The sequence below is a fragment of the Aphis gossypii genome, chromosome X (assembly GCF_020184175.1).
Source record: "Aphis gossypii isolate Hap1 chromosome X, ASM2018417v2, whole genome shotgun sequence".
NCBI lineage: Eukaryota > Metazoa > Arthropoda > Insecta > Hemiptera > Aphididae > Aphis > Aphis gossypii.
The window spans coordinates 43,535,524-43,558,665 of NC_065533.1; the positions used below are offsets into that span (position 1 = coordinate 43,535,524).

At 23.2% G+C, this 23,142-nt stretch overlaps 1 protein-coding gene and 1 long non-coding RNA gene across 4 annotated transcripts in view; one reads left to right on the plus strand and one right to left on the minus strand.

Annotated features, from left to right (window-relative positions):
• The window catches only part of LOC114122546 (uncharacterized), a 332,686-nt gene extending 327,414 nt beyond the window's left edge, over positions 1-5,272 (plus strand). Inside the window, exon 7 of the mRNA XM_050206568.1 lies at positions 328-5,272. Within this exon, the coding sequence (XP_050062525.1) occupies positions 328-410 (83 nt within the window). The 3' untranslated portion in view covers positions 411-5,272. The remainder of the gene's footprint in view (positions 1-327) is intronic.
• A 6,758-nt stretch (positions 5,273-12,030) lies between these two features.
• Positions 12,031-19,599, minus strand: LOC114122547 (uncharacterized). 3 transcript variants are annotated; one of them, XR_007605986.1, is made up of 4 exons: positions 19,466-19,586; positions 13,509-13,698; positions 12,296-12,563; positions 12,031-12,224 (listed from the first exon to the last, which is right to left on the minus strand). It is a non-coding gene; the product is annotated as an uncharacterized LOC114122547 (long non-coding RNA). The 3 variants fall into 3 exon arrangements; XR_007605987.1 differs by lacking the exon at positions 13,509-13,698 and having other exon boundaries at positions 19,412-19,586; XR_003592293.2 differs by lacking the exon at positions 13,509-13,698 and having other exon boundaries at positions 12,034-12,224; positions 19,466-19,599.
• Between the last annotated feature and the right edge of the window lie 3,543 nt (positions 19,600-23,142).

The window sequence follows — 23,142 nt, forward strand, 5'->3', positions numbered from 1 at the left end:
GCGCAAAAACTATTATCAACTCCGTTCAGTCTCCCGGAGTGATAAAAGACAAACAAAAAGTTTTCAAACGCCAATTTAAACTTCGATACTATCTGTTCGTCGCTTGACGCTTCGTGGTTCGGTTATAAATACACTTTTCGAATTAAATAAGCTGTACATTTCCATCTACTCATTTGGTGATTTTTTAATGTTAATATCTACGAAATTAAAATTAAATAGTTTGTTCACTACCAAAGCATCATACCTATAATATTATATCAATCGTTTATTGTATTCAAATAATATGTTATTATTTTATTAATCATATTTTTTTCACTTTGATTTCAGATCCAAATGCTGCCAGCAACACCTATTCCAACATTTTCTTTGCCGTTGCTTTCTACTGGGTTTTCAAATTAATCGCCTATTAAATTGGTATCAACAATGATAGTATTAACCGCAACCGTAGTTCACAATTTATATAACAATGGTATAGAATACAATTTTTAAATGTTTTGCAATAGACACAAAAAAAATAATAAAAATACATACAGAATTCAATTAAATTATATCAAAACCGATGTGGGGAAAAAACCATACGCTGCTAGACATAATATGAATAATGTAGTAATAAAGCTAGATAGTAACGATTTATTATTGAATCATAAAACAATTTCATATTTGAGCAAATAAAAACTTACAGAAAAAAACGATATTGAACCGTCAGAACTTTAAAGCTAATATACCGGACACGCAACTGTTCACTTTACTCACTGAGTTAGTAAATAAAATAATGTTATTTAGTGTACAATTTTCCGGTATAGTATTAGTCAGTTATTCAAAATTAGTTTGAGAAAAAAAATTATATACCATTGTTCATTAACTATAAAATATCTTTAGTCGTGTTTAGAGTTTTTCCCAATCGTCATAATAATCAAAGTTCAAAACCTTTACACATAATTTTGTTAATTTTTACTCAGTTAAATGATTTAATACAGAATTGGAATGAATAAACTCAAGTTTGAGTATATATGTTTTAATGTAAGTCAAAAACGACTTTTTTTTTTACTGGTGTTAATTTAAAATTTGTCACACTTTCGTTACTTTTAATAATTATTATTATACGTTTCGCTCGAACAACCCAATAATACTCAAGTATTTATAATAACATACATATTGTATTTAGTCTGGTTGCTACTAATGCGGGTTAAGCCAATCATTTCATTTATTATTTATAAACGGTTAAATTATTAAATAGTACCTAATACTAATTATTTACATACAGTACATTATTATTATTATTATTATACTACCCTTATTATTTTATCATATGATGTAAACATTATTATTTATCGAGTATATTATTACAGAATGGTAATAAATTACTATTATTGTAAGAACAATTGTAATCATAGTGTTGGTTGTTTATGTTTTATATCGGGAACATTGTTAACAGCTGATTCGTTATATTACCATAAAATTTACGCTTACTTCTATATGTTATATGTAATGTTTAAGATTGTTTATCCAAGTAAGGAATTTGGAAAAAAAAATTGTAAAAGAAAACTTTTTGTCAGTGGTGTCTCTTGTACATCATAAAATGGTATTCCGATTGATTGTTTTCGGAATTTAAACCAAAATGATGTTTCCGACCGAATGTTACTGTTCAAAAAAGCGACCGTATAACAGGATACAATGATTGGGCTTAATCACAGTAATGATAATAATAAAACAATAATGTTAAACTAATTAATCTGAAAAAAATAATCACAAAGGAATATGGGTTATCAAGATTGTTAAAAATTTAAAAAAATAAATAACGTTCAATACGTCATATTGGGGTGGTGTCATTGGAATAAATTAAGCAGAATAACTTTTTTTGGTTCCATGAATCTATTTATATCAAACGATACTAACAACCTTACTTATCCTAATTTAGTAGATAGGTATGTACCAAATAACGCATACAAAGAAAGTATCTTCCAATTTATTCTAGTAACAGTCACAATATTATTATACTAATTTTACTGTTATGAATATATTATTAACTATAAACAATATAAATCCATCAGGTTATTAATGACGTACAACACCACACAATCAGATTAGTTATCAACTCATAAACAATTTACTCTATCGCAATAAAATAAAAAACATTTAGTGATAAAAAGTTTCTTTAAAAATTAACAACTCCACGGATTCTCCAATAAAATTTATAAATATATATTGATATATTTGTACAAAATTATACGCACTAAATAAATGTGATTATTCAAAACTATTGATCATTATTATTTTTTTTTTTTTTTACTCTACTAATAGTATTCACAATTTTCAACTTTTCGACTAAATTTAAATTATTGATAAAAAAAAATAGTAACATGTTTAAACTTTGTACATTTTTATTTTTAATACTGACCTTTCTTTCTATTTATAGTTTGGTTTTATTATTATTTTATTGTTTTAAGTAACAACTGTATACGATTTACTGTAACGCCATGTACAAGTTAATATTACTTTTATTTTCTTAATTTTCTTAACCTTTAACGTCATAAAAAGCGCACAACTCATGAGCAACAAAATAACGGGGAAAAAAGAAATAAATAACTATTATAATAATAATAATAATATTATCATATTTATGAATGATATTGTTGGGGATATACCTAACTTTGTTTCACTTTTTAGTGGGAATGGAGGGGTATTGTCGTAGGAAAATTCCATTGTCACTGTCTGTTGGGTTTTAAATTATTTGCTCGCACAATGGTCGGGCGCAAAATGAAGAAAGGTGGCCATGTTTGGGATAGACAAGAAGAAAAAGGTCGCTCCACTTACAAAAAAATAAAAAATTATAATAATAATAATAACAAATAAATAAATAGCTTTAGGCTGGGAAGAGTGAGTGAAAAAGCAAGTAAAAAAAGGGTAGGTTTAAAAAATAAAACGGTAAAATAAAGAGAAAAATAAAAAAACGAACGCACGCGTATATGCAAAATATCAACAAGATAGATGGTGGCGAACTCAACTAACTATAGTAGTAAATACCAATTTCATATACTTGAATCTTACTTACAAACCTACATAATCGCATATTGAACCACTTAATCATCGAAAATAACGTCTTTATAATTTATTCGAAGTTGTTGCGTATAATATGTTAAGTTATATAATTGAGTCATATATTACGTTTATATCAGCACGTTGGTAAACATCTAATATAGTTTTTCAATTGTACAATTGTACATATTACATGAAACTTTCACTAAGTTTTCCTCTTCCGTGAATATCACCCCGTTGGTCATCCGAACTGTAGGAACATATGTCATCAGAAATCATTATGAATTTCGATACTACATATTTTGAATAATAGCATCTCGGACGTTTATAAGACAGTATAATGAAAAACCTAACGCAATGGCAGGACACTAGACTTGTCCACAGGCCCCGTCAACTAACCATAAGTCTAAAAGAAAAAGAAAACCTGGTAACGAAAAATACTTGGAATTTCCAAAGCTATCGATGCTTTGCATAGATACGAATTCGATTCTCTTGACAAAAATGGGCACCGAACGCCTCTGCACGATAATAATATTATACTTCCGATCTCAACCTTGTTTTCTCGTCATCCCAACAATACACTTAAAAACCCCCCGAAGAAAAAGATCTTTCTCTTTTTCATTGGAAATCCGAATTTACACCTGTGTACCGCAAATACGGTATTGCGTTATCGGTATTCAGCCTCAGCCCACCGTAGATCATGAACCTTTGGCACCGTCTAGGGATTGGAAATGTACATTTTACTGCCCTTCTTTACCTTTGTTTTTTTGTTCAACACCGTACGCCGTGACCTCAACCCTCCGCTAAACAATAATGCGATCTTGGAAAATACATAAATGCGATTAGACTTTAAAAATAAAATAACATCGTCAGACGTCCGTACTGTACGTCATATATCTATATAAAAGTTCTACATTACAGAGTTGAATTTTATAATAATGATATTATGTATACGAATTTAATATACTGCACTCGTTTTTTTTTCCTTTTAAAACTTCTAAATAGTAATAATATTGTTAACTTATCCTTTTATAGCTAGGACAGCTTGTATGAAAAAAAAGAATGAATTTTTTTATTTATTTAAATCTCGCTCATTTGTCCATTGCACCAGATAAGCTATACAACTATATCTGAGATATTATTTATCAAAAACTCTATTTGGTTTAACGTCAAGATGATATGCTTAAAAAATGTATACATATTACATACCCACACATAATTTCATACGATTAAGGTGACAAAGATGTTCAGGCATACCAATAATACCGTTTAAAGAATTGATTATCCCAACAGATTTAATAATTTGAACAAAAGTCCCTGGATCAAATTATAGGGTAACAGTACTCTGTACTGGTTTTACGTATTTGACCATTCAGCTTCACATAATATTGCACAGTCGTCGATTGTATAAATATTTATACTTTTTTTTGAAAAAAGAAAAAGAAAAGAAAGAACATATATTTATATACGACTTCTTTGGGTGTAAAATTTAACAGATTAATTAAATATTTCTTATCCTTGATACGGTTGCCAGTCATATTTTTTTTTCATGTAATAACAAGAACGATACTGAAAACTAATAAGAAAAAAACATTACTTCAACAGTTCTAAGATACCAACTAACGATCGGTGTACATTGTACATATACAATTATGTTGTTTATTTTTTTTTTGTAATTTTGTTTTTTTTTTTTTTTTACATTATTTATTACAGTTATATAATATAATTATATAAGATAGTACTCGCACGAATATTAAATATTTATTACTTAAAAACTATTATAATATTGCACTTTTAAAATTAATTATTTTACTATTCTATAGTCAATATACTCGTGGATATTGTAGTTGTATTGTATAAGAAAACTTTTTGTGTCTAAAAAAGAAATTTGTGTATTTCATTTTTTATTATTATGAATATTATTATTTTGACTAAATGAATAATGACATGGTTGTATGTACTCATTGAATAGACAAAAAAATATTGGTTTCGTTCATAAATGCTGTAAGACACAATGGGTTTTTCTGATGATAAGTTAATTACTCGCGTTTTTAGTATACTAGTTTGCCATTTTCTTAGTTTATAATATTGTTATATCAATGATTTGTAGATTTAGATTATACATATATATTCATAAATGTAATAGGTAACTATTTAATAACATTAATCATCCTTCTTTGAAACTGTCTTATAACTAATCTATTTTGGAATATAATTCAATAAATATAATTTCAAATATTGTGTTTTTATTTCACATAGTAACAATATTCATGATCCTTGAACATTCAGGATAGACTTTTACCTATGGAGTTTAAAGTCTGTAATGCTAAATATATTATAATAAGGTGCACAATGATATGTGAAGTTTATAATTATCATAATATTATTATCGATCTAAATCTTAAAATAAGATAGTGTTGCCCAACTATTAAAAATGTAAAGAACTTTTTAAAGAAGAATACAATAGGAAGAAATTATATTGTTTATCATTATGTTTGCCATTTATTAAACATAGTTAAAATGGTGAAATCAAATTTGTTTAAAATTAATTATGTAAGTAGAAATTTCAACCTTAAATTGAAAATTTTTTTTTAAATAAAATAAAAAGATAGATAATAATAAATAAGCAATACGAACAATTAATCATTAATGTCACATCAAGAAGTTTAGTCTCCGTTTTACAAAACGAAGGAAATTTACGTTCAGTAAAACCTGGTATTTTATGTTATAAGCTTTAATATCAGAGTAAATTGGCTGATACTACTGAATTTAATGATAAAAGTCTTACAATAATATATAATTTAAGGTTAGATGTTTAATGCCATTTAAATTTTTGGACGAGTAGTATGTAAAATACATCACTTTTAAAGTTACAATAATTTTATATAAGAAGTATACGTTTTAAGAAGTAAATAACATAACTTATTAATTAGGTAACCTAGAATGTAAACTTTAGGTCGTTTTCTGCATTAAAATAAAAATCTTTTATGAAATTATCATATTAATTTTGTATGTAATACGATGAACACATTTTATTTTTTTTACATTCAATTAAAAATGATATGTACATTATACATAATTAATAACAAAGTAGGTAGTTAATATGATAACAGTCAAAGGTATGCATGTAGTATATCGACAGTACGATGCATATAATAATTACATTATTTCTAAAAAGTGTAAATATGTATTACACTATTTTTTCAGTGTTTATTTCATAAGTAATATAATATGATAAATTGTAAAAGAATATTAATTAGATTTGTACGTTAGCATTAAGATATGAAACTTTATTGTTCCATAATATCGATAGGTGCTTTAAATACTAAGAAATTGAAGACAATAATAAACTATACAATTTATAATTTACCTAACTAGATATTTTATTAACTCTCATTTATTGTTCATTTACATTTTGTACATTATTGGAAGTTGTCAAGATAAAATTAATTCATTGTGGCATGATAACTAGTTGGTGTCGTATTCTTACTTGTATTGTACGGTAACCAAATTGATTATTCCTTTAATAATAACAATGATACACAGTTATAAGGTAACCAGATAGGTTAAGCTATTTTGTAAGCTCCGATAGGATGTTCATCGATAGGTAAGTATTTCATATTTAATCTCTATTGGTGTGCAAAATACTATCGCATTTAAGTATAGCGTAATACGTAATGTAAAATATCACCAAAGTCAATCTTGTAATAATAAATAAAAGACACCCCTTTATTTTAAGGTTACAATTTTGGCGATTAATAAATTAACTTCTATTTTTTAAATTGTACAAACAAATTATATAATATAGAGATTGCTTTAGATATTTTAATATCGTTTATACTTGCATGTAGGTTTTTAATATTAAAATTATAAGTGTATATCTAATATTCAACTGCAAGTAGTTATTGTTTAAATTTTCTCAATTGAGGATTGAATAATTAGTTATACCATAAAATCATTTATAAATATAGAATTAATTTAATTTTAATGAAAATATATTAATCAATGTAAAAGTTATAAAACAACAGATTTCGTACTTTAACTACAACATACGCGTATGAGATGTACATTGATTGGTATAATTGCCCAAAAATATATGAAAACCCTTAAACCACCTTGAAGTTACCCTATCTACCTCATCTTACTATCTCTTAATATCGAAACATTTTATAATATTTTTTTAATCTACAAATATAATAAACTCTAATGTATTAAAAAAAAACCTTAGTCTTATAGAATAAAATATTATTTATATTTTTGATCACGAATATATGCTATTGTTGTTGGTATTCAGTAAACTAAGAAGACGTATTCGTAAATTTTTAAAGAGAAATTCGATGTTTTATTTTTATACTTTTCACAATAATTGTTATTTTCTTGTCATTTTTAAGTATATTAAGGTTACAACAATTTTTTTTTTCAAACTAATTTAACTTTAAAAAGTTTGTCATTGTATTTTTTAATTAAATTAAATAATTCGTTAAGTATAGAAGTTTTTGGTTATTTATTGAATGCTGCATCATTAATTATTAAATGGCTTTTGTGTACTTGGCAGCAATAAGACACTATTTGAGAACTTATAACTACTTCTTAGTGTCATAAAGTGAAAAATATCGAACTAAATTGGTATAAATATCTTGTTATTGACTTTTATCGTAACCATCAAAAAAACTAATTAATTATTAAATTAACAATTAATTCCAACGAACAAATTTGTTGTATATATATTTTTTTAATTTTTAACTGAATTAACAAAATACTAGTATGATTATATTTATCATTATCATCGTTTCATAAAAATCAAACCACTATACGGACGATTAGTGTTACGTCACAAATGTTATAAATCCTTATCAAATGTCCCAATTTTATCCAAACAAATATTTCGTACTATATGAAAAGCATATACTTTTAGAAAATTTGAACAAAATTTTAGTTTAAACTTTCAATTTACGCGATTTTTCATTAAACTAACTATGCACAGTGCATTAGTACACACAAACCTTAAGAATTAAACAATTGTAAACAACGTGTAAAATATTAATTTTAAGCGATATTATTACATTGTAATAGTTTTTGTTTGGATCCAACGAATCCATCGATAAGATTTGTACGTGTTATCCTTATCACACGTGTATGACGTAAGCACTATTCGTCCATATTAATAGAATTTCTATAGTACATAATATTAGGTATAAATATATAATATACGATTAATGTTTTCATCTATTGTATTCATAGTAATATGTTGAAATAGTTTACACACATTTTATGTTACTTGGATACATGAAAAAATTATATAAGTTTGATAAGAATTGTATAGGATAGAATTTAACACAAAACAAATACATGTCTATAATAATAATATTATATATTAAAAATTAGATAATGTAACTTTGGATGAATATAAAAACAAACAGAAATATCTTACTTAAGCAAATTCAAGTTAAACAGACGTTTTAATAGCTCACAACGAAATTATAGTAGAGTTCTAATGAATTGCAATGTGGTTAATTAACAACAGGAGAAAATCAGTAACAATACTGTTCATTACCGTTCATATACTTTACAAAGTGAATTTACATGGCCAAAATATCTGATTAAGGATTAAAATTATATTGATAAGGTTACAAATGCAAAACAATGCTATTTATTATGGTATATTTCATCAATTAATGTAAAATAAATTATTTAAATTTGATTAAAAACTCACTTATTGTCATAATTTAATTTTAATTAATTAAACATAAATACATTTGTGGGATAGGTGTAGATATAAGCTTTAACAAGTATAATATTATTTAAACACTTTTTTATATATTTTTTACTGATTATTTAAACTTATAAATTAATATATTACTTTCATTTAATGAATATTTAATATGAATGGATATTAAAACAGATATTGGTCGCTGTAAAATGAAAAATTTTGTGAGTTAAATTATAAAAATTTGAAAATATATCTAACAATAACCATTTTATAAAACAAATAGTTTTCAACATATTATATTATACTTTACATACCATTACATTTACGAGATTCAAAAACAATTATACATAATATAATATTATTAAAAGTAAGACTAAAATTGTGATAGTAAAAAAGTTCCGTACCAGCTATAAATGTAAGTAAAAACCCAAATCTTCATTACCAATAATACTTATTAATTAACACATTATTAGCCCATTATTTTTTTTCTTTTAATGAGAAAAATAATTTTTATAATGCTAAAAATTAATATTAATTTATAAAGAAAAACTTTATTTTTTTATTACCGATAAATTAATTTCTGAATCATATTATCAATATTTTTATTAACTTATTATTACAGTGGTAATAATATTCTTCATTGATATTTTTTTTTTTTAAATGGTGTGTGTGTTTTTTATTTTTTGTATTTGTTTCTGTTATCACCCATTAGGTAATAAAAATATATCGATTTTACAACTTTGTGTTGTAAAGATATTAACTATTTATATCATAAACTTATTCACAGTGTTTCATATTAAAGTGGTATTGACTCAAATGCTAATAACAACAATTTAATATGTTATAAATGCAATAATAATAATATTTCATAGAAGAATAATTCCTAATGGTATAATAAATACAATATTATCGGAAAAAAATAAATCCGCAATACCAATAGTAAAATAAATTTTATTAATATTAATATTAATCAACTATGAAAATAATAAAAATATATACAGTGATATAGTGATATATAATATATAGTGATATAGGTTGACAGACCATCTATGCTCATATTTTTTTAACGAAAATAACGAAAAAAATATGATGATACTCGTATACTATTAAATTTAAATTAACACATACATAACAGTGTTTCGTTTAACATTTACTGTTCATCAGAGCGGTAACCCACGTTTTTTCGACACGTTATTTTCGATTTAAAACAAAAAAAAATCTATTTTATTTGAATAGTTTTACGTGTAGGATTATCAAAAAATAATGAACAATAATATTATAACTACCTACATAAAAAAGCTACATAGTTTTGATTTCCATTGTATAGACTAAAATTCTTAGTAAACGATTTTGATTTATTGTTGTTTTCATTTTCTACATAAATATGAAATATTTCGTGTAATTTATTTATTTGTTTTTTGTTTTGTTTTTAAACAGATATATTGATTTTTAACACAATTAGTTATAACCTATCCTAATCGTAGAAGACATACCATTATTTGGTTCTTGTGTTCGACTGTTTAATACTCAACATTTATATTATTTTAAAAGTAAACAGTTTGTTGTTGACAACGATGCAATAGTGGTAGGTACTGTTATTAATTACTACAGATACCTTAATATTAACGCAAATATACACGATTATTATAACATTATAACATTGGTATTGACGTTAAATACTTGTCAAACATATTTATTGTATTCATGATATTGTAATGTTAAAATCATTTTATATGATTTAGATATTTATAATAAAATATAATTCATAATACAAATGTGATAACTGTCTATTTAAACCATTTTAAATACTCATTTTATATCATAATATGTTAAAATGACAGGTATCGACCTATTATTCCAAATATTCAAATGTTCGAGACAAACTTGTTTTATTTAAATATTTCATAGCTTAATATTTCTTTAAATTGGCGACCATTAATTGTATTATTGATTTAAATTTTCCAATACCCACATACAAAAATGAGATACGAGAAGATTGTTTAATATAAAAATTAAAAACCTATAATTTACCCATAATTTATATTTAAAAGAGCTACTATATTAACACTTCATTTTAATGTATTTTTTTTTTTTTTTAGAAAACGTTATGTTCATTGTTTTTTAATGTTCAATCATTCAATGCATTATAGTATTATTTTTTTCAACCCTTAATAAATCATTAAAATGTATGATAGTTAAATGAATTAACTAATATGGCTATTATGTGAATTATATTCAATATTAATTAAGTCATATAAACTAAAGAAAATTTATTCCAATAATTGTGTGTTTTACATTTTTAAACAATGATTTAATAAATTTAAAATATTTCTGTAGATCTATTTTAGTTCGTAAAGACCAAAAAAATCCATTATACTCTATTCATTGAAAATAAAACAAACATATGCATATATTTTAAATAGTTATTTTATTTAACTAGGTAGTTTATCATTTCTAAAATACACTCAAACTTATTGTAATTTCTTTATTTTTGTTTTATTATATAACTAGATAGCTTTTGATAAAATCATCTAATATTATAGATTTGATAGTTTGTGTAGTATTTTAATTTTTTTTAAATGAATTTACTATTTGCTCATTTATTGTTAGATAATTTTATTAGAGTATATTTGGAGCTTAGAAATTTGTAAAGATTGTTTCTATTTATTTTCTCTTTACAAACTATTGCGAAAATCCATTCATATACTTTTATTTGATATTTAGTCATATAAGGTACTTTTTACTGTTCAAAAAGTTTTGGTGTCTCTTTTAAATCTACTCTTTGTAAAAACCACTGTAGAAATAAGATAAACATATTTCCCATTTCTGTTTCAATAATTTGTTCAAAATTAGTCTCTTATTGAGCTGTAAGACGTCATATAACCATCTATATTTAGTTTTGTCAAACTTTTTTAACCAGTAATTTTTACGGGATAACTTTAAAAATTGGTTCATTAAGCAAAATAAATTAGCATTATTTTTTGTTTTAAAAAATATTGAATAATCATTTTACATTTTTAGCAGAATGATAAATGTATTAGTATTTGTAATGCTCAAATACTGTTTTTATAGTAAAAAAATGCTCGATTCTTTAACTTAAAAAGATATTTGTAGTATTCTGATAGCAAATTTAATAATTTATATACTTTTCCAGTCCAATAAGTAGACATTTCTTAATACTTTTTAAAATAATTGGTAAAAAAAAAAAAGTAAAAGAAGAATGTTGTTTGTAGTACAATAGTACTATAGTATTCTATTGTGTATAATAATATAGACGTATTTAGAGAATATCGTGCATTTATAAAAAAAAAGTGTAATATTTTTTATTACGCTTGATACATTTATGGTGAAAATAATGAAGGTTTTATATGAGATAAACCCTTACGTGGAGACTGTAATCTTGTAAATTTTGATGTTATCAATTATTTAATGTTTCCGCTAATTTGTAGATGATAATTAGATTTCTGGTCCAGGATCTCTATACCAAAAGACTTAGTATTATTATTAAGATTTAGTATCGAATATAATTATACTTTATGCGAGGGTTACTTTTTCCCGTTTATTTAACGATAGCTGCGATTCAAAGTTTTCAATCACGGGATATCCCGGTGCCCAAGCCATTTGCTGTTTAAACATTTGATTAATGTCTATTGTAGCATGTGAAGAATTTGGGACCATTCATAATTACCACAACCATTTGTACATCGTATTTTGATTATAAAGATCATTGTACGCCATACAAGACCATTAGTTTAACCAACCGATTACCAGGTATACATTTTTCTGAGGTCATATGGATATCATAATATGCCACTGTCTGAAAAAAAAAACAAAATAAAGATATATATATATATATAATTGTTAGCTAATAGAGCAAGAATTGTAACCAAGAAAATATCATGCAATAACTGATATGCAGGTCACTTCCATAAGAATTTGTTTAAATCTCTAACCCTAGATACATATCAGCAAAAGTATCCAAAAGATAAGGTTTGAATATTAAACATTTGTTTCATAACCAATAAAACGCCTTTTTTCATCCATTAATAAATCAATAGTCGTCAATTATTTATTATTATCCTTATTAAATTGTTAGATAATCAATTATAAACAGATAAATATTGGTTGTTAACTGTTATTCATTGGATATATTTATTATTTTGTTTAATTCTCTAGTTTATTAGTTTAAGAATGACACATTCGGTTCTTTTAGATAGTAAGGGAAACATCGTATTAGGGTAATAGCTTACTAAGAAGAAGAATTCATAACCTAGTTTGGTAAAATTCTGAACTTCTGTGATTTTGAAAAGTTCTTGATGCACATATTGTAATCATTTAAAATATATATTATGTAATATTATTTTTTTGGTAGGTGTGATTTAAAAATTAAATCTCCATCCCATACTTATCGTTAAGATAGATAGTTGATTATTTTTTCTAGTCGAAATGGTAATGCAAAATGATTGAACATATTAATTATCTGTGTTGAATTAAGTAGTTAGTTATTAATAATAAGAAATGGTGGTTTTAAGTCATTTGGAAAATTAAACACAATTATTATTGACAAAAATTTATTATAGTTGAGAATCAGGTGTTGCTGATGATTTTTTAATAATTACATGTCGTGAGTGACAGAAGTGAGATAATAATATAATACAATAAAAAAAAAACACCAAGACTATGCCTTGTGAGGTTTAGATCGACATAAAGATATTACGGATAGCGTTAGTCTCTCACTAGTCATTTTAACTGGTATGCTCACCATAATAGTTGATCGTTTAGTACCATTACTTTTCTGAGTTGATCATAGTTTTTACATCGATAAATCGTTCAAAATATTATCCATGTAAAACAATACCAGTGTAATGATAACAACTTTGAAAAAAGCTGTTTCATATATTGTTGTCGCCAGTTATTAGTTTTGAAAATGTCATGTACTGTTAAAAGGTTTTCTAAAAAAGAACAATTATCAATTAAGCCCTAAACAAAATATCTTTCAATAAAATAATTCATTATTATTGTCGAGTATTAACTATAGCCGCTTTGGTCGTTAGTTGCATGATTGTATTAGTCTAATTTAAGAACCTAACAATCTAGTTATATTTAACCCTTAACTTGGCGGAGTATTAGTACACAATTATTTTGATGGCTATTATGGTTCTTTTATTAGTCATTTATATATAAAATATTTTTTTTTTGTATCTACAGTAAAATCATTCAGTGGAATATATTTTCGAAGGAAATTAATTTTTAAACTTAATTGTAAAATATCTAATTTATTTTTCAAAAAATCCACGTCTATACTGTTTTTAACTAAATTATTTTACTATTCTTTTAAGTTAACTGAGTTAGTTTCATTTTAAGAATTTGTAGTAATTACTTTACCCAATGTATAACTAACTTAAATGTTGTCTTGTATATAAATTATTTAATTCTGAGATTATTCTCTTTGAAATTGGTCTTTTTCTTTCATAAAATTAACTTATACTAACAGGAAAACATTTTTAAATTATAAATCCATCTATTAGATAATCTTAAAATATATTTTAGTATAAAATTTATTCTAAAATCATTTAATGATTTAAGTAAAATCACAAAATACTAGGAATTAAATATTTATTAAAAATAACTAAATTATTTGTCAAATTGGTATTTTAATTCTCAAATAATAATTTTATTGTAAATTACAATAATATTAAAAAATAATAATTTTACAATTTTCTTAGATAAATCATTAAGTAGTATCAGTATTAACGTTTGAATGTTTATTAATATTATTGTAGATATAAAATAGGAGTAAATACTTCATAATGGTTAAACTGTGTTAATTATGATGACATAATTTTAATAAAAACGTACCTCTCTTAAATTTAAGCCCATTTAGGTATTTTTTTTTTTTTTTAAACTATGTTTGAATTAAACTATGATTTTCAATTATGTATTATTTATTATAAGTAGTATCTTAGTTAACATAATGTAGGTACTTCAGTTTAATATTTATTAGGTATAGATTATATAAATAGTTTATAAAAATTACTCAATTGTTTGAATTTAAGTTTCTATATTGAAAATAGTAAATAATATATTGCGTTATTAACACGTTAAACTATCTTGTTCATATTCAAAAATAAAATCACATTAACAAACATGTAAGTATTAAACATTAGCAAAACATGAAGAACGAACATTTTCTAATTTTGGTAAACACACATATGTACATTTATTTATATAAGAGGAATATTGAATAAAATTTAATCTGTCAAACCTGATAATGGACAGTATTACTTAAGTGAAAAATTATGTTATTTGCTTACCAAAAATAAAAAGTATTCATTGTAATTTAGTAAGATTTTATAATCTAATGCATCTGATATTATTGAAATAACTCATATTCATAATATATATTACATAATTACAAAACCTTTAACCATATACAGAAAATATTGGTCATCAAAATTTAAAATTTTTATTAGTTTTATTCTTTTTTAAACGATTATATACCTACTATTAGAGAACTTCTAGTTATTTTTATAATATAATAAATATTAATTAAAGGTTCAATGGTTATCGCTTAAATTAATTCATAAAGCTATTAGTATTACTTACATCAAATAAAATGTTTCTAAAATACTAAAAAAAAATCATATTATATTTTTAATTCAAGAAAAATAAGTAAAAAAGTACCTACAACAATTATTACAAACTACTTTTTTTTTACAATAACACTATTTAAGCTAAGATTTTCTTAAAAAATTTATTTTTACAGCTAATGAATATAATCAGCCGTTAAAAATCAAAAACCGTTATATTAAACTACATTAGATAATGATATCAAGATCAATGAACTTATAATCAAACTACTTTTTTGAAAAATATTGATATTATTTGTAATATTCTAATAATTATACTTCAAATCACGTGACATCGCAAAATGAAATTAAAAATATGCTTTTCTGACCAAAAACTAAATTAAATAATTTTAATACGTAATTACCATACAAAAACATTTTAACGTATCTCATAGTGAAACATTGCTATAAAATAATATAAACATATCAAAATTAACAATACAAAAAATGTATGTAAAATAATATATATATATTGTATATTATATACTATCATATGTCGTGAGTCGTGAGTGGAATATCAATTAAACAATTAAGTTCATTATTGAGTAACAGTAAGTTTTCATTGAAAATATTTTGAACAAATATTTTTTTTTTTAAATTGGTTCTTTAATATACTATAAATAACTATAAAAAAAAAATGAACAAATGGTATCACTCTGCTACATGGTAGATGTCAAGTGATTCAATGTAATAAAAGTGTTAAATTTGAATTCAATGAAATTTAATTGAATATGAAAAACAATTTTGAGTAGATACTATCTATCAGCCTGTATTAGTATCATAGTTAAAGTAATTTATTTTACTATTAGTATTAATTATTATAAAAAATAAAGCAATATTAAATTATTATACAAGTATATTATATTTATACCATATTAAATTATTTTTATTTACTTCTAAAACTAATAGTTTAAAATTATAAAAATCAATATTTGTAAATCCTTAATTTTTCATTTGTTTTTCCTGATTACTTTGAAAAATACAGAGAAATTTTGTCTTTTAACTCCTTGAAGTACAAACTAGATCCAATTTTTTACCAGAAACCTATACTTAAATTGAAAATTGAAGCATTTATGCTCTCGGAATCTATAATACAAAATTTAAATCAGAAAATATCAGAAATAATATATGTTTGAAGAATAAAAATAAATATGTACTTTGAAAAGCTTGCTCTACTTATTTGAAAAAAAGACTAATTATTAAATATGTATCATAAATAAAATACTCTCAAATTTCACACAAGTAATGATTTTTAACATGTCTTAAAATTCTCTATGAATCGAATAATAATTATAATATACACAAATAAAAGAAGTAATAGAACGATTTTGGACAGCAGAATATTATTATATAGAAAGCGAAAAAGATCCATTTTTTTATGTTAGTTTATGAGCTATTTAGGCCACTATTAGATTAAAACTAGATGCTTTTTTCCATGAAAAAATTATTTATACACTTTTAAAATCCTTAAAAGAAAAGAATTTGAGAAAAAATAATAAATGGTAGACAATAGATGAAAATGTATCAATTTCTTCTAGATTTTAGAATAGATACCAATGCAATTTTATTTGGTTGGAAAAATGATATTCTCAAAAAACATTGAATTATCATCATAATTCTCCGAGTTATCATCTTACTATTTTTAAAAGAAAAATATTTGATTTATGTTAAAAAATATTAAAAGTAGTTTTTCAAAGCGATTCCAAAGATAACGTGTCTTCTAAAATCATCATCACGTTGTTTGAAAAGTTGTCTCTTTAAGATTATATTATAGAAGTTATTAAAATGCTTTTAATCTGAATGATATTAAGTTCTTTTCTAGGTAGCCTTTACTCTTCTTTTAGTACAATAATTAATCTAATGTGCATGGGTGGTAAAAAGTCAGTTACGATTTTTTGAAAGTATTAGTAAGATAGACTTTGAGACAGCTAACTTAAATACTTAGTTCTTCTTTTAATTTCTACAGTAGAAAAAAACTATTCAAACTGTAAGTGTGTGAGTGAGAGAATTATATCTTACATATTAGCAATTTTATGATTAGTAGATTATCATATATTATGTATTTTTGTTATCCATTATTCTGATCTAACAGAGCTGTGAACTCAAAACAATTTTAGTCATGCATGTATTTATGCCCTACATTCAAGCAAAATATTCTTTTAATTATGGACTTTAAAATTCTAAAATAAACAAATTTGTGTAAGTACTTAAAAAATAAATTATACAAAGAAAATAAGCTATAAAAAATTGTACTGTTTAATAGTAATGATTTACCTAAGAATATTATGTGCAAGAGCTATTTTTAAAAAAATATGTTAAGCACAATAAGACACTTATTTTTAATAAAATAACAAATCATCCTATAATGAATAAAAAAAAAAAATTCAAACAATACATTTTAGAGATGAAAATAAAATGTATTAAGTAAAAAAGAATATTTTTTAGAATTTATATTATAATATTAATAATAGGCTTTACAGAACAGGTGGTAGAAAACCTTAAAAATCTTTGGGATCTAATATTGCAGTTTTAATTTTATTCATATATTTTAAATAGCACCACTCGATGTTTTCGATTTCACGTGAGATGATTGTTATATATATTACATAGATATATAAATTATTTAAGTAAAATAGCGACCAATTTTAAAATGTTATTAACAATTAGGATGCCCAAGTCTCATTTGTTGAAGTGTTTGGATGATATTTATTTCTAGATTTTTAAAGTAACATACCCATCTAAAGTGAGTAAATAGCACAAGAATAAATTAAATATCACAGCGTCATTACACACATAATATGTTACAAATTGTAGAATCCACACATTATATGGATAAATAATTAAAATATAAAAATACCATTTTTTTAATTTGAAGACCCTGTTCATTTTTAAATGAATTAAAATCCTATTTAAAAATTCTCTACACCACAGTTTGACAGTTTTATAATGTGATAAGGTCTTAAATGTATTCTAATTTTTATACAATGATTAAAATATAAATTATTGTATTATAAAAATTAATTTATTGTAAGGTATTTGGTTAATACATTGATCTTACTAAAATATAATTTTAATAAAATATTGCACATACATCATAAATGTATTGATATTATGTATGCTATTGAATATAATACGCATTATCCGAGTGTAATAAGCAATTAAACCACATTATTAAACAAATATAGGTTAATAAAATAATTCACAGAAAGCTTAGATATTATTTTAACATTTTAGAACTATCAAAATGTTGAAAAAATAATATATTGTAGATATGTAGTTTCTAGATCAATAGTTTTATTCAAACAAATTTAAATATTAAATTTAAAAAAAAAAAACTATATTTTGTTTTTAATTATAGGTTTATTGCTATATAATTAACGATTGTTTGTAATGAAATGATTCCAATACTATTTGTACTAATATTAAACATTATATTTTATTAATCTATATAAAAAAAAAAAAAATTTAAATTATTAATATCAGTGTGCTACATATTTTCAAAGGATATAATATATATGATAATAATATTAATATGATATTATACAAATTATTAGGTAGAGTATCATGATAAATGCTTTAAATAGTCTTTTAGTACTTGATTGGAATGATGATAATTTTGTTTGAAAAATGTCAAATAAAATTCAAACAATTTAAAAATGTAGAGTATTTATGACTCCATAAGAATTCTTTGTTACAACTTTAACTTGGAATGTGAAACAATATTTTTAGCAAATAAATAGATATAATAATATTTAATAATTAATAAGTCTGATTATTTATACAATAATACATATTATTATGTAAGAAAAAATGCACGAAATCGGGTGGAATACTATATTATTTATAGTTGTGAAAAATGTAATATGAAATTACATAAATTAAATACTTAAAAATAAATTAATAACTATAATATTATTTAAAAGTAACTAAATTATTTATTAAAATCACGTTAAAAATTTGATATTTTTACTGTTTACCTTTTTTAGAGCTTACAAGTTACAACATTCATTCATACGTATTATTATCTTATACTCACATTTCGAATAATTTCGTTACTAAAGTAAATACAATTACAGTTGTTAGAATTTACCTATTGTTTCAAGAGACAAGCACTGTGCAATCCACTATTGACTGGCTTACATTATCTGGATAATATTGATATTTCATGTTTATAAACGATAAATTACACACTAGCCAAAATGCATTGCTAATGTTGGCATCGTCCAAATGCAAACATTATCTGTAACATAAATATATGTATATATAATATACATAAATCTAATCAGTAATAATTTAAAATTTTACTATTACTGTGGTTATTAGCATTTTGCTAAATTAAAATTATAATTAATCTATGATTAATACATCGAAACTAAATTACGTATTACAAAATCTTAATATTATGATAAGACATGGTATTTGAACTTATTATTATTTCTGGACACATGGCTGAGTTTATCATTCATCCCAAATTTTAAGATAAGACTTACTTATTCGCATGTAGAACAGTTGCAGTAAAATAATATATAAATTTTATTAATAAGGTTATAGTTATTTTTCACTATTTTATCGGCTTTTATTTTAAATGGAATTTATGCTATTAGAAAACATTTCTGCTAGTTCATATAATATGTCAATTAATTTGTTTTTATTTGTAAACATTGTTGAAGTTATCGGTGACCATTTTTCAAACTCTCTATTTCCTAGTTATAAATTATAATCTGAATGACACCAAATATAACGCACCTGGTTCATAATAATAGACTTATGCTCGTTAATATCTTTTGTTGTCATTTCAGTCCGCAGTCAAGTCTGTAATGATAAACACGAAACCAAAACGCAAAGCCAACCATAGAAATGCGCAACAATGACTGTTTATTTTCAAATGTCCTTTTTTTTTCATTTATACATTTCATGCTAAAGAAAAAGAAGGGTATTTCATTTAATAATAATTTTTAATGTGTTGCAAATATAATTTACTAATATGAAAACATTGTCTCATCGATAAACATATTAAACAAGTATTAAGTAATTAAACAAGTATTAAGTAATTAATTAAGTATTAAGTAATATTTTCTATAATTTATAAGAACCAATTTATTTTTATGCATTTAATTTCATTTAAGTATCCGTTTAGATGCTTTTTAAATACAAGTTCTTGATGTTTTAACTATTGAGATACTATTTATAAATGTGAAACAAATTGAATTGAATTGTAATCATTTATTTTATATTGAGAAAATACAATAAGCATGATAATTAATATTTAAGTAGTCCAAGGACTATCTATGTAGTTTATGATGTATTTATAAGAAATATTCACACTTAGTATTTGAAATATTTTAACTTTAAATTAAATATTATTAAATTATTTTAATGATTAATAACAATTCAAGTTTTTTGAGAAATTATTCCATAGTATAAACTACAAATATGTATTTAGGTAATCATTCACCTTTAATATATTATATTCTTATTTATTATTAAGTAGGTATAGTATGTCACGTCAGAATTTCAGATAAATAAGTTAAAAATATTTAATTTAACTAAAAAAACACAAAAATTATACTACATACTTTTAAACTTTTAAACAGTTTTACACTAAAAATGTCAATTAGCTAGTATAGGTTTAAAGAATGATCAAAATATACAACTTTGACCATGTAAACCATCGATTTTGTCAATAACAACAAACTTAAACTAAAATACCTCTATATAATAAAAATAAAAACATTTAAAACTATTATGTTGTATAGAAAATTATAAACAATGTATTTAATCAAAAACAAAATGCTCCTATTATTCTTTGATTTAGATCGAGTTTTAAGTTTTTTTTTACAGTTCATAAATATTATATATTAAGAAATTAAATCTATTAAAAAATATTATATTTAAAATTTTAAACAGAGTTTCATACAACTAAGACCCCAATTAAATGTTAATATTTTAGTGAATCAGCTGTATCTTTTAAAGTTATAATAACTTATATTTTCAATGACAGTTTAATAATTATAATATTAACTCCTTCAAGATCTCTGAAAACTTTTTAAGTAAGTAATATTTTTAAGATAAATGTAAGTATCTAAAGTAAATTTAAAATACTTTGTGTTATTTAAGTAAAAGTGTAATTTAATCTAAAAAACTTTTCCCAATTAATTATTTTACTATTTATTTTACTTAAATATTGTCGTTTTGAATGTTCACCAGGTCATATTGTAATATTAATTTATCATATTTTATTTTTATTCACTAATAATAAAATATTTTTTACAAACACCTTTGTTAAGTTTTAATTTTTACCGAGGATGTATAAAAAATTTAAAAATGAATTTCTACGATAATTATTAATAATAATATAATATGAATTAAAAATGTACACTAATTATAATAATATTCACTGTAAAATATATTTTTCATACAATTATTATATATCGAATTACTATATTATCTGTATAAAGAGTTTATGTACAATATATACATCAAATAACACAATAAGTAAATTAGATAAATATAAGGACTTTTGACATGAACTTCACATGATCGGAAAAAATATCCATTGATATTATTCTACAGTTAAATACAATAAGTAAAAATTATATTAGTTAGGTACTCATCAGAGTTCAGAGTTCAATATAAATAGCATTACTTTATTTTTTTTATTAGGTTAGGATAAAAGGTATCTGGACCATTTCCTTTTTAGTCTACTATTATATCAGGTAGCCCGATAAAAGATATATTTGAAATGAAGGGGTTTGAAAGATGTTTTAGTTTTTTATGAAATTGTTTATATAACTGAGATTCTTGGTCAGAGATGGAAGTCATGTTTAGATCAATATGAGAGTTCGATTACTAACATACCAGGGATCATTGGTTAAATGGCGTAATTTAAGAAAAAAAAGGTTATCAGTCATCATTCGTCACATAGAGATAAAACAATTTGCTTGAATTTTCAATATAAAGGATGATTTCTACTGAAACATTAAATCTATATTTTACTTTGTTTCAAACATAGAAAATCTTTAGTATTTTTCCAATAATTATGACTAATTTATCCTATTAATAAACATTTTAAATGTTTGACTTTTTTTTAGTTTTTTTGTACTTTAACATTTTATGTTTTCGATCAAAAACATTTAAAATATACAACAATTTTCCTCATAAGTTTTTTTTACAGCGATTCAAAAATATCGAAAATCTATAGCCACACTTTTTAAGCGTTTTATGTTCAAATTTTTACAAAACCGACATTTTAAATTTTATTATGCTTTAAGCATCAAAATAATTGATGAACTAGGTATAAATTCATAATAGTTAACATTTTATAAACTAATTCTGATAATAGAATAAAATCTAGATAATTTGTATTGCTATTGGAAAACAAATAGGAAAATTATTTTAGTTAAAACCACTAGTATTAGAAGTGATATAAATATTCTAGTAAATACGATGCAATGGTTTATCATTGATTTTAAATTTCAAATTTTAAAATTTACAGTGATCCACTCAATTATGGTGTACACAGTACACTTGAGCCATACTATACAAAATAGCGAGTTCTTGGTTTTCAATTTAATTACAATACTGCGCCTTATTTGAACATTGATTCAAACGTTTATTTTTAAATAAATTTAAATCGCAACATTTTATTTGATTGTCTCATCAATTAGCCCGCATATAGTGCAGTGTATTAATTCAATGTTCGTCTTCAAAGTGTTTTAATATGTTAATTTATACCCGGAATCGTACAATTCATTACTACGAAAAGAA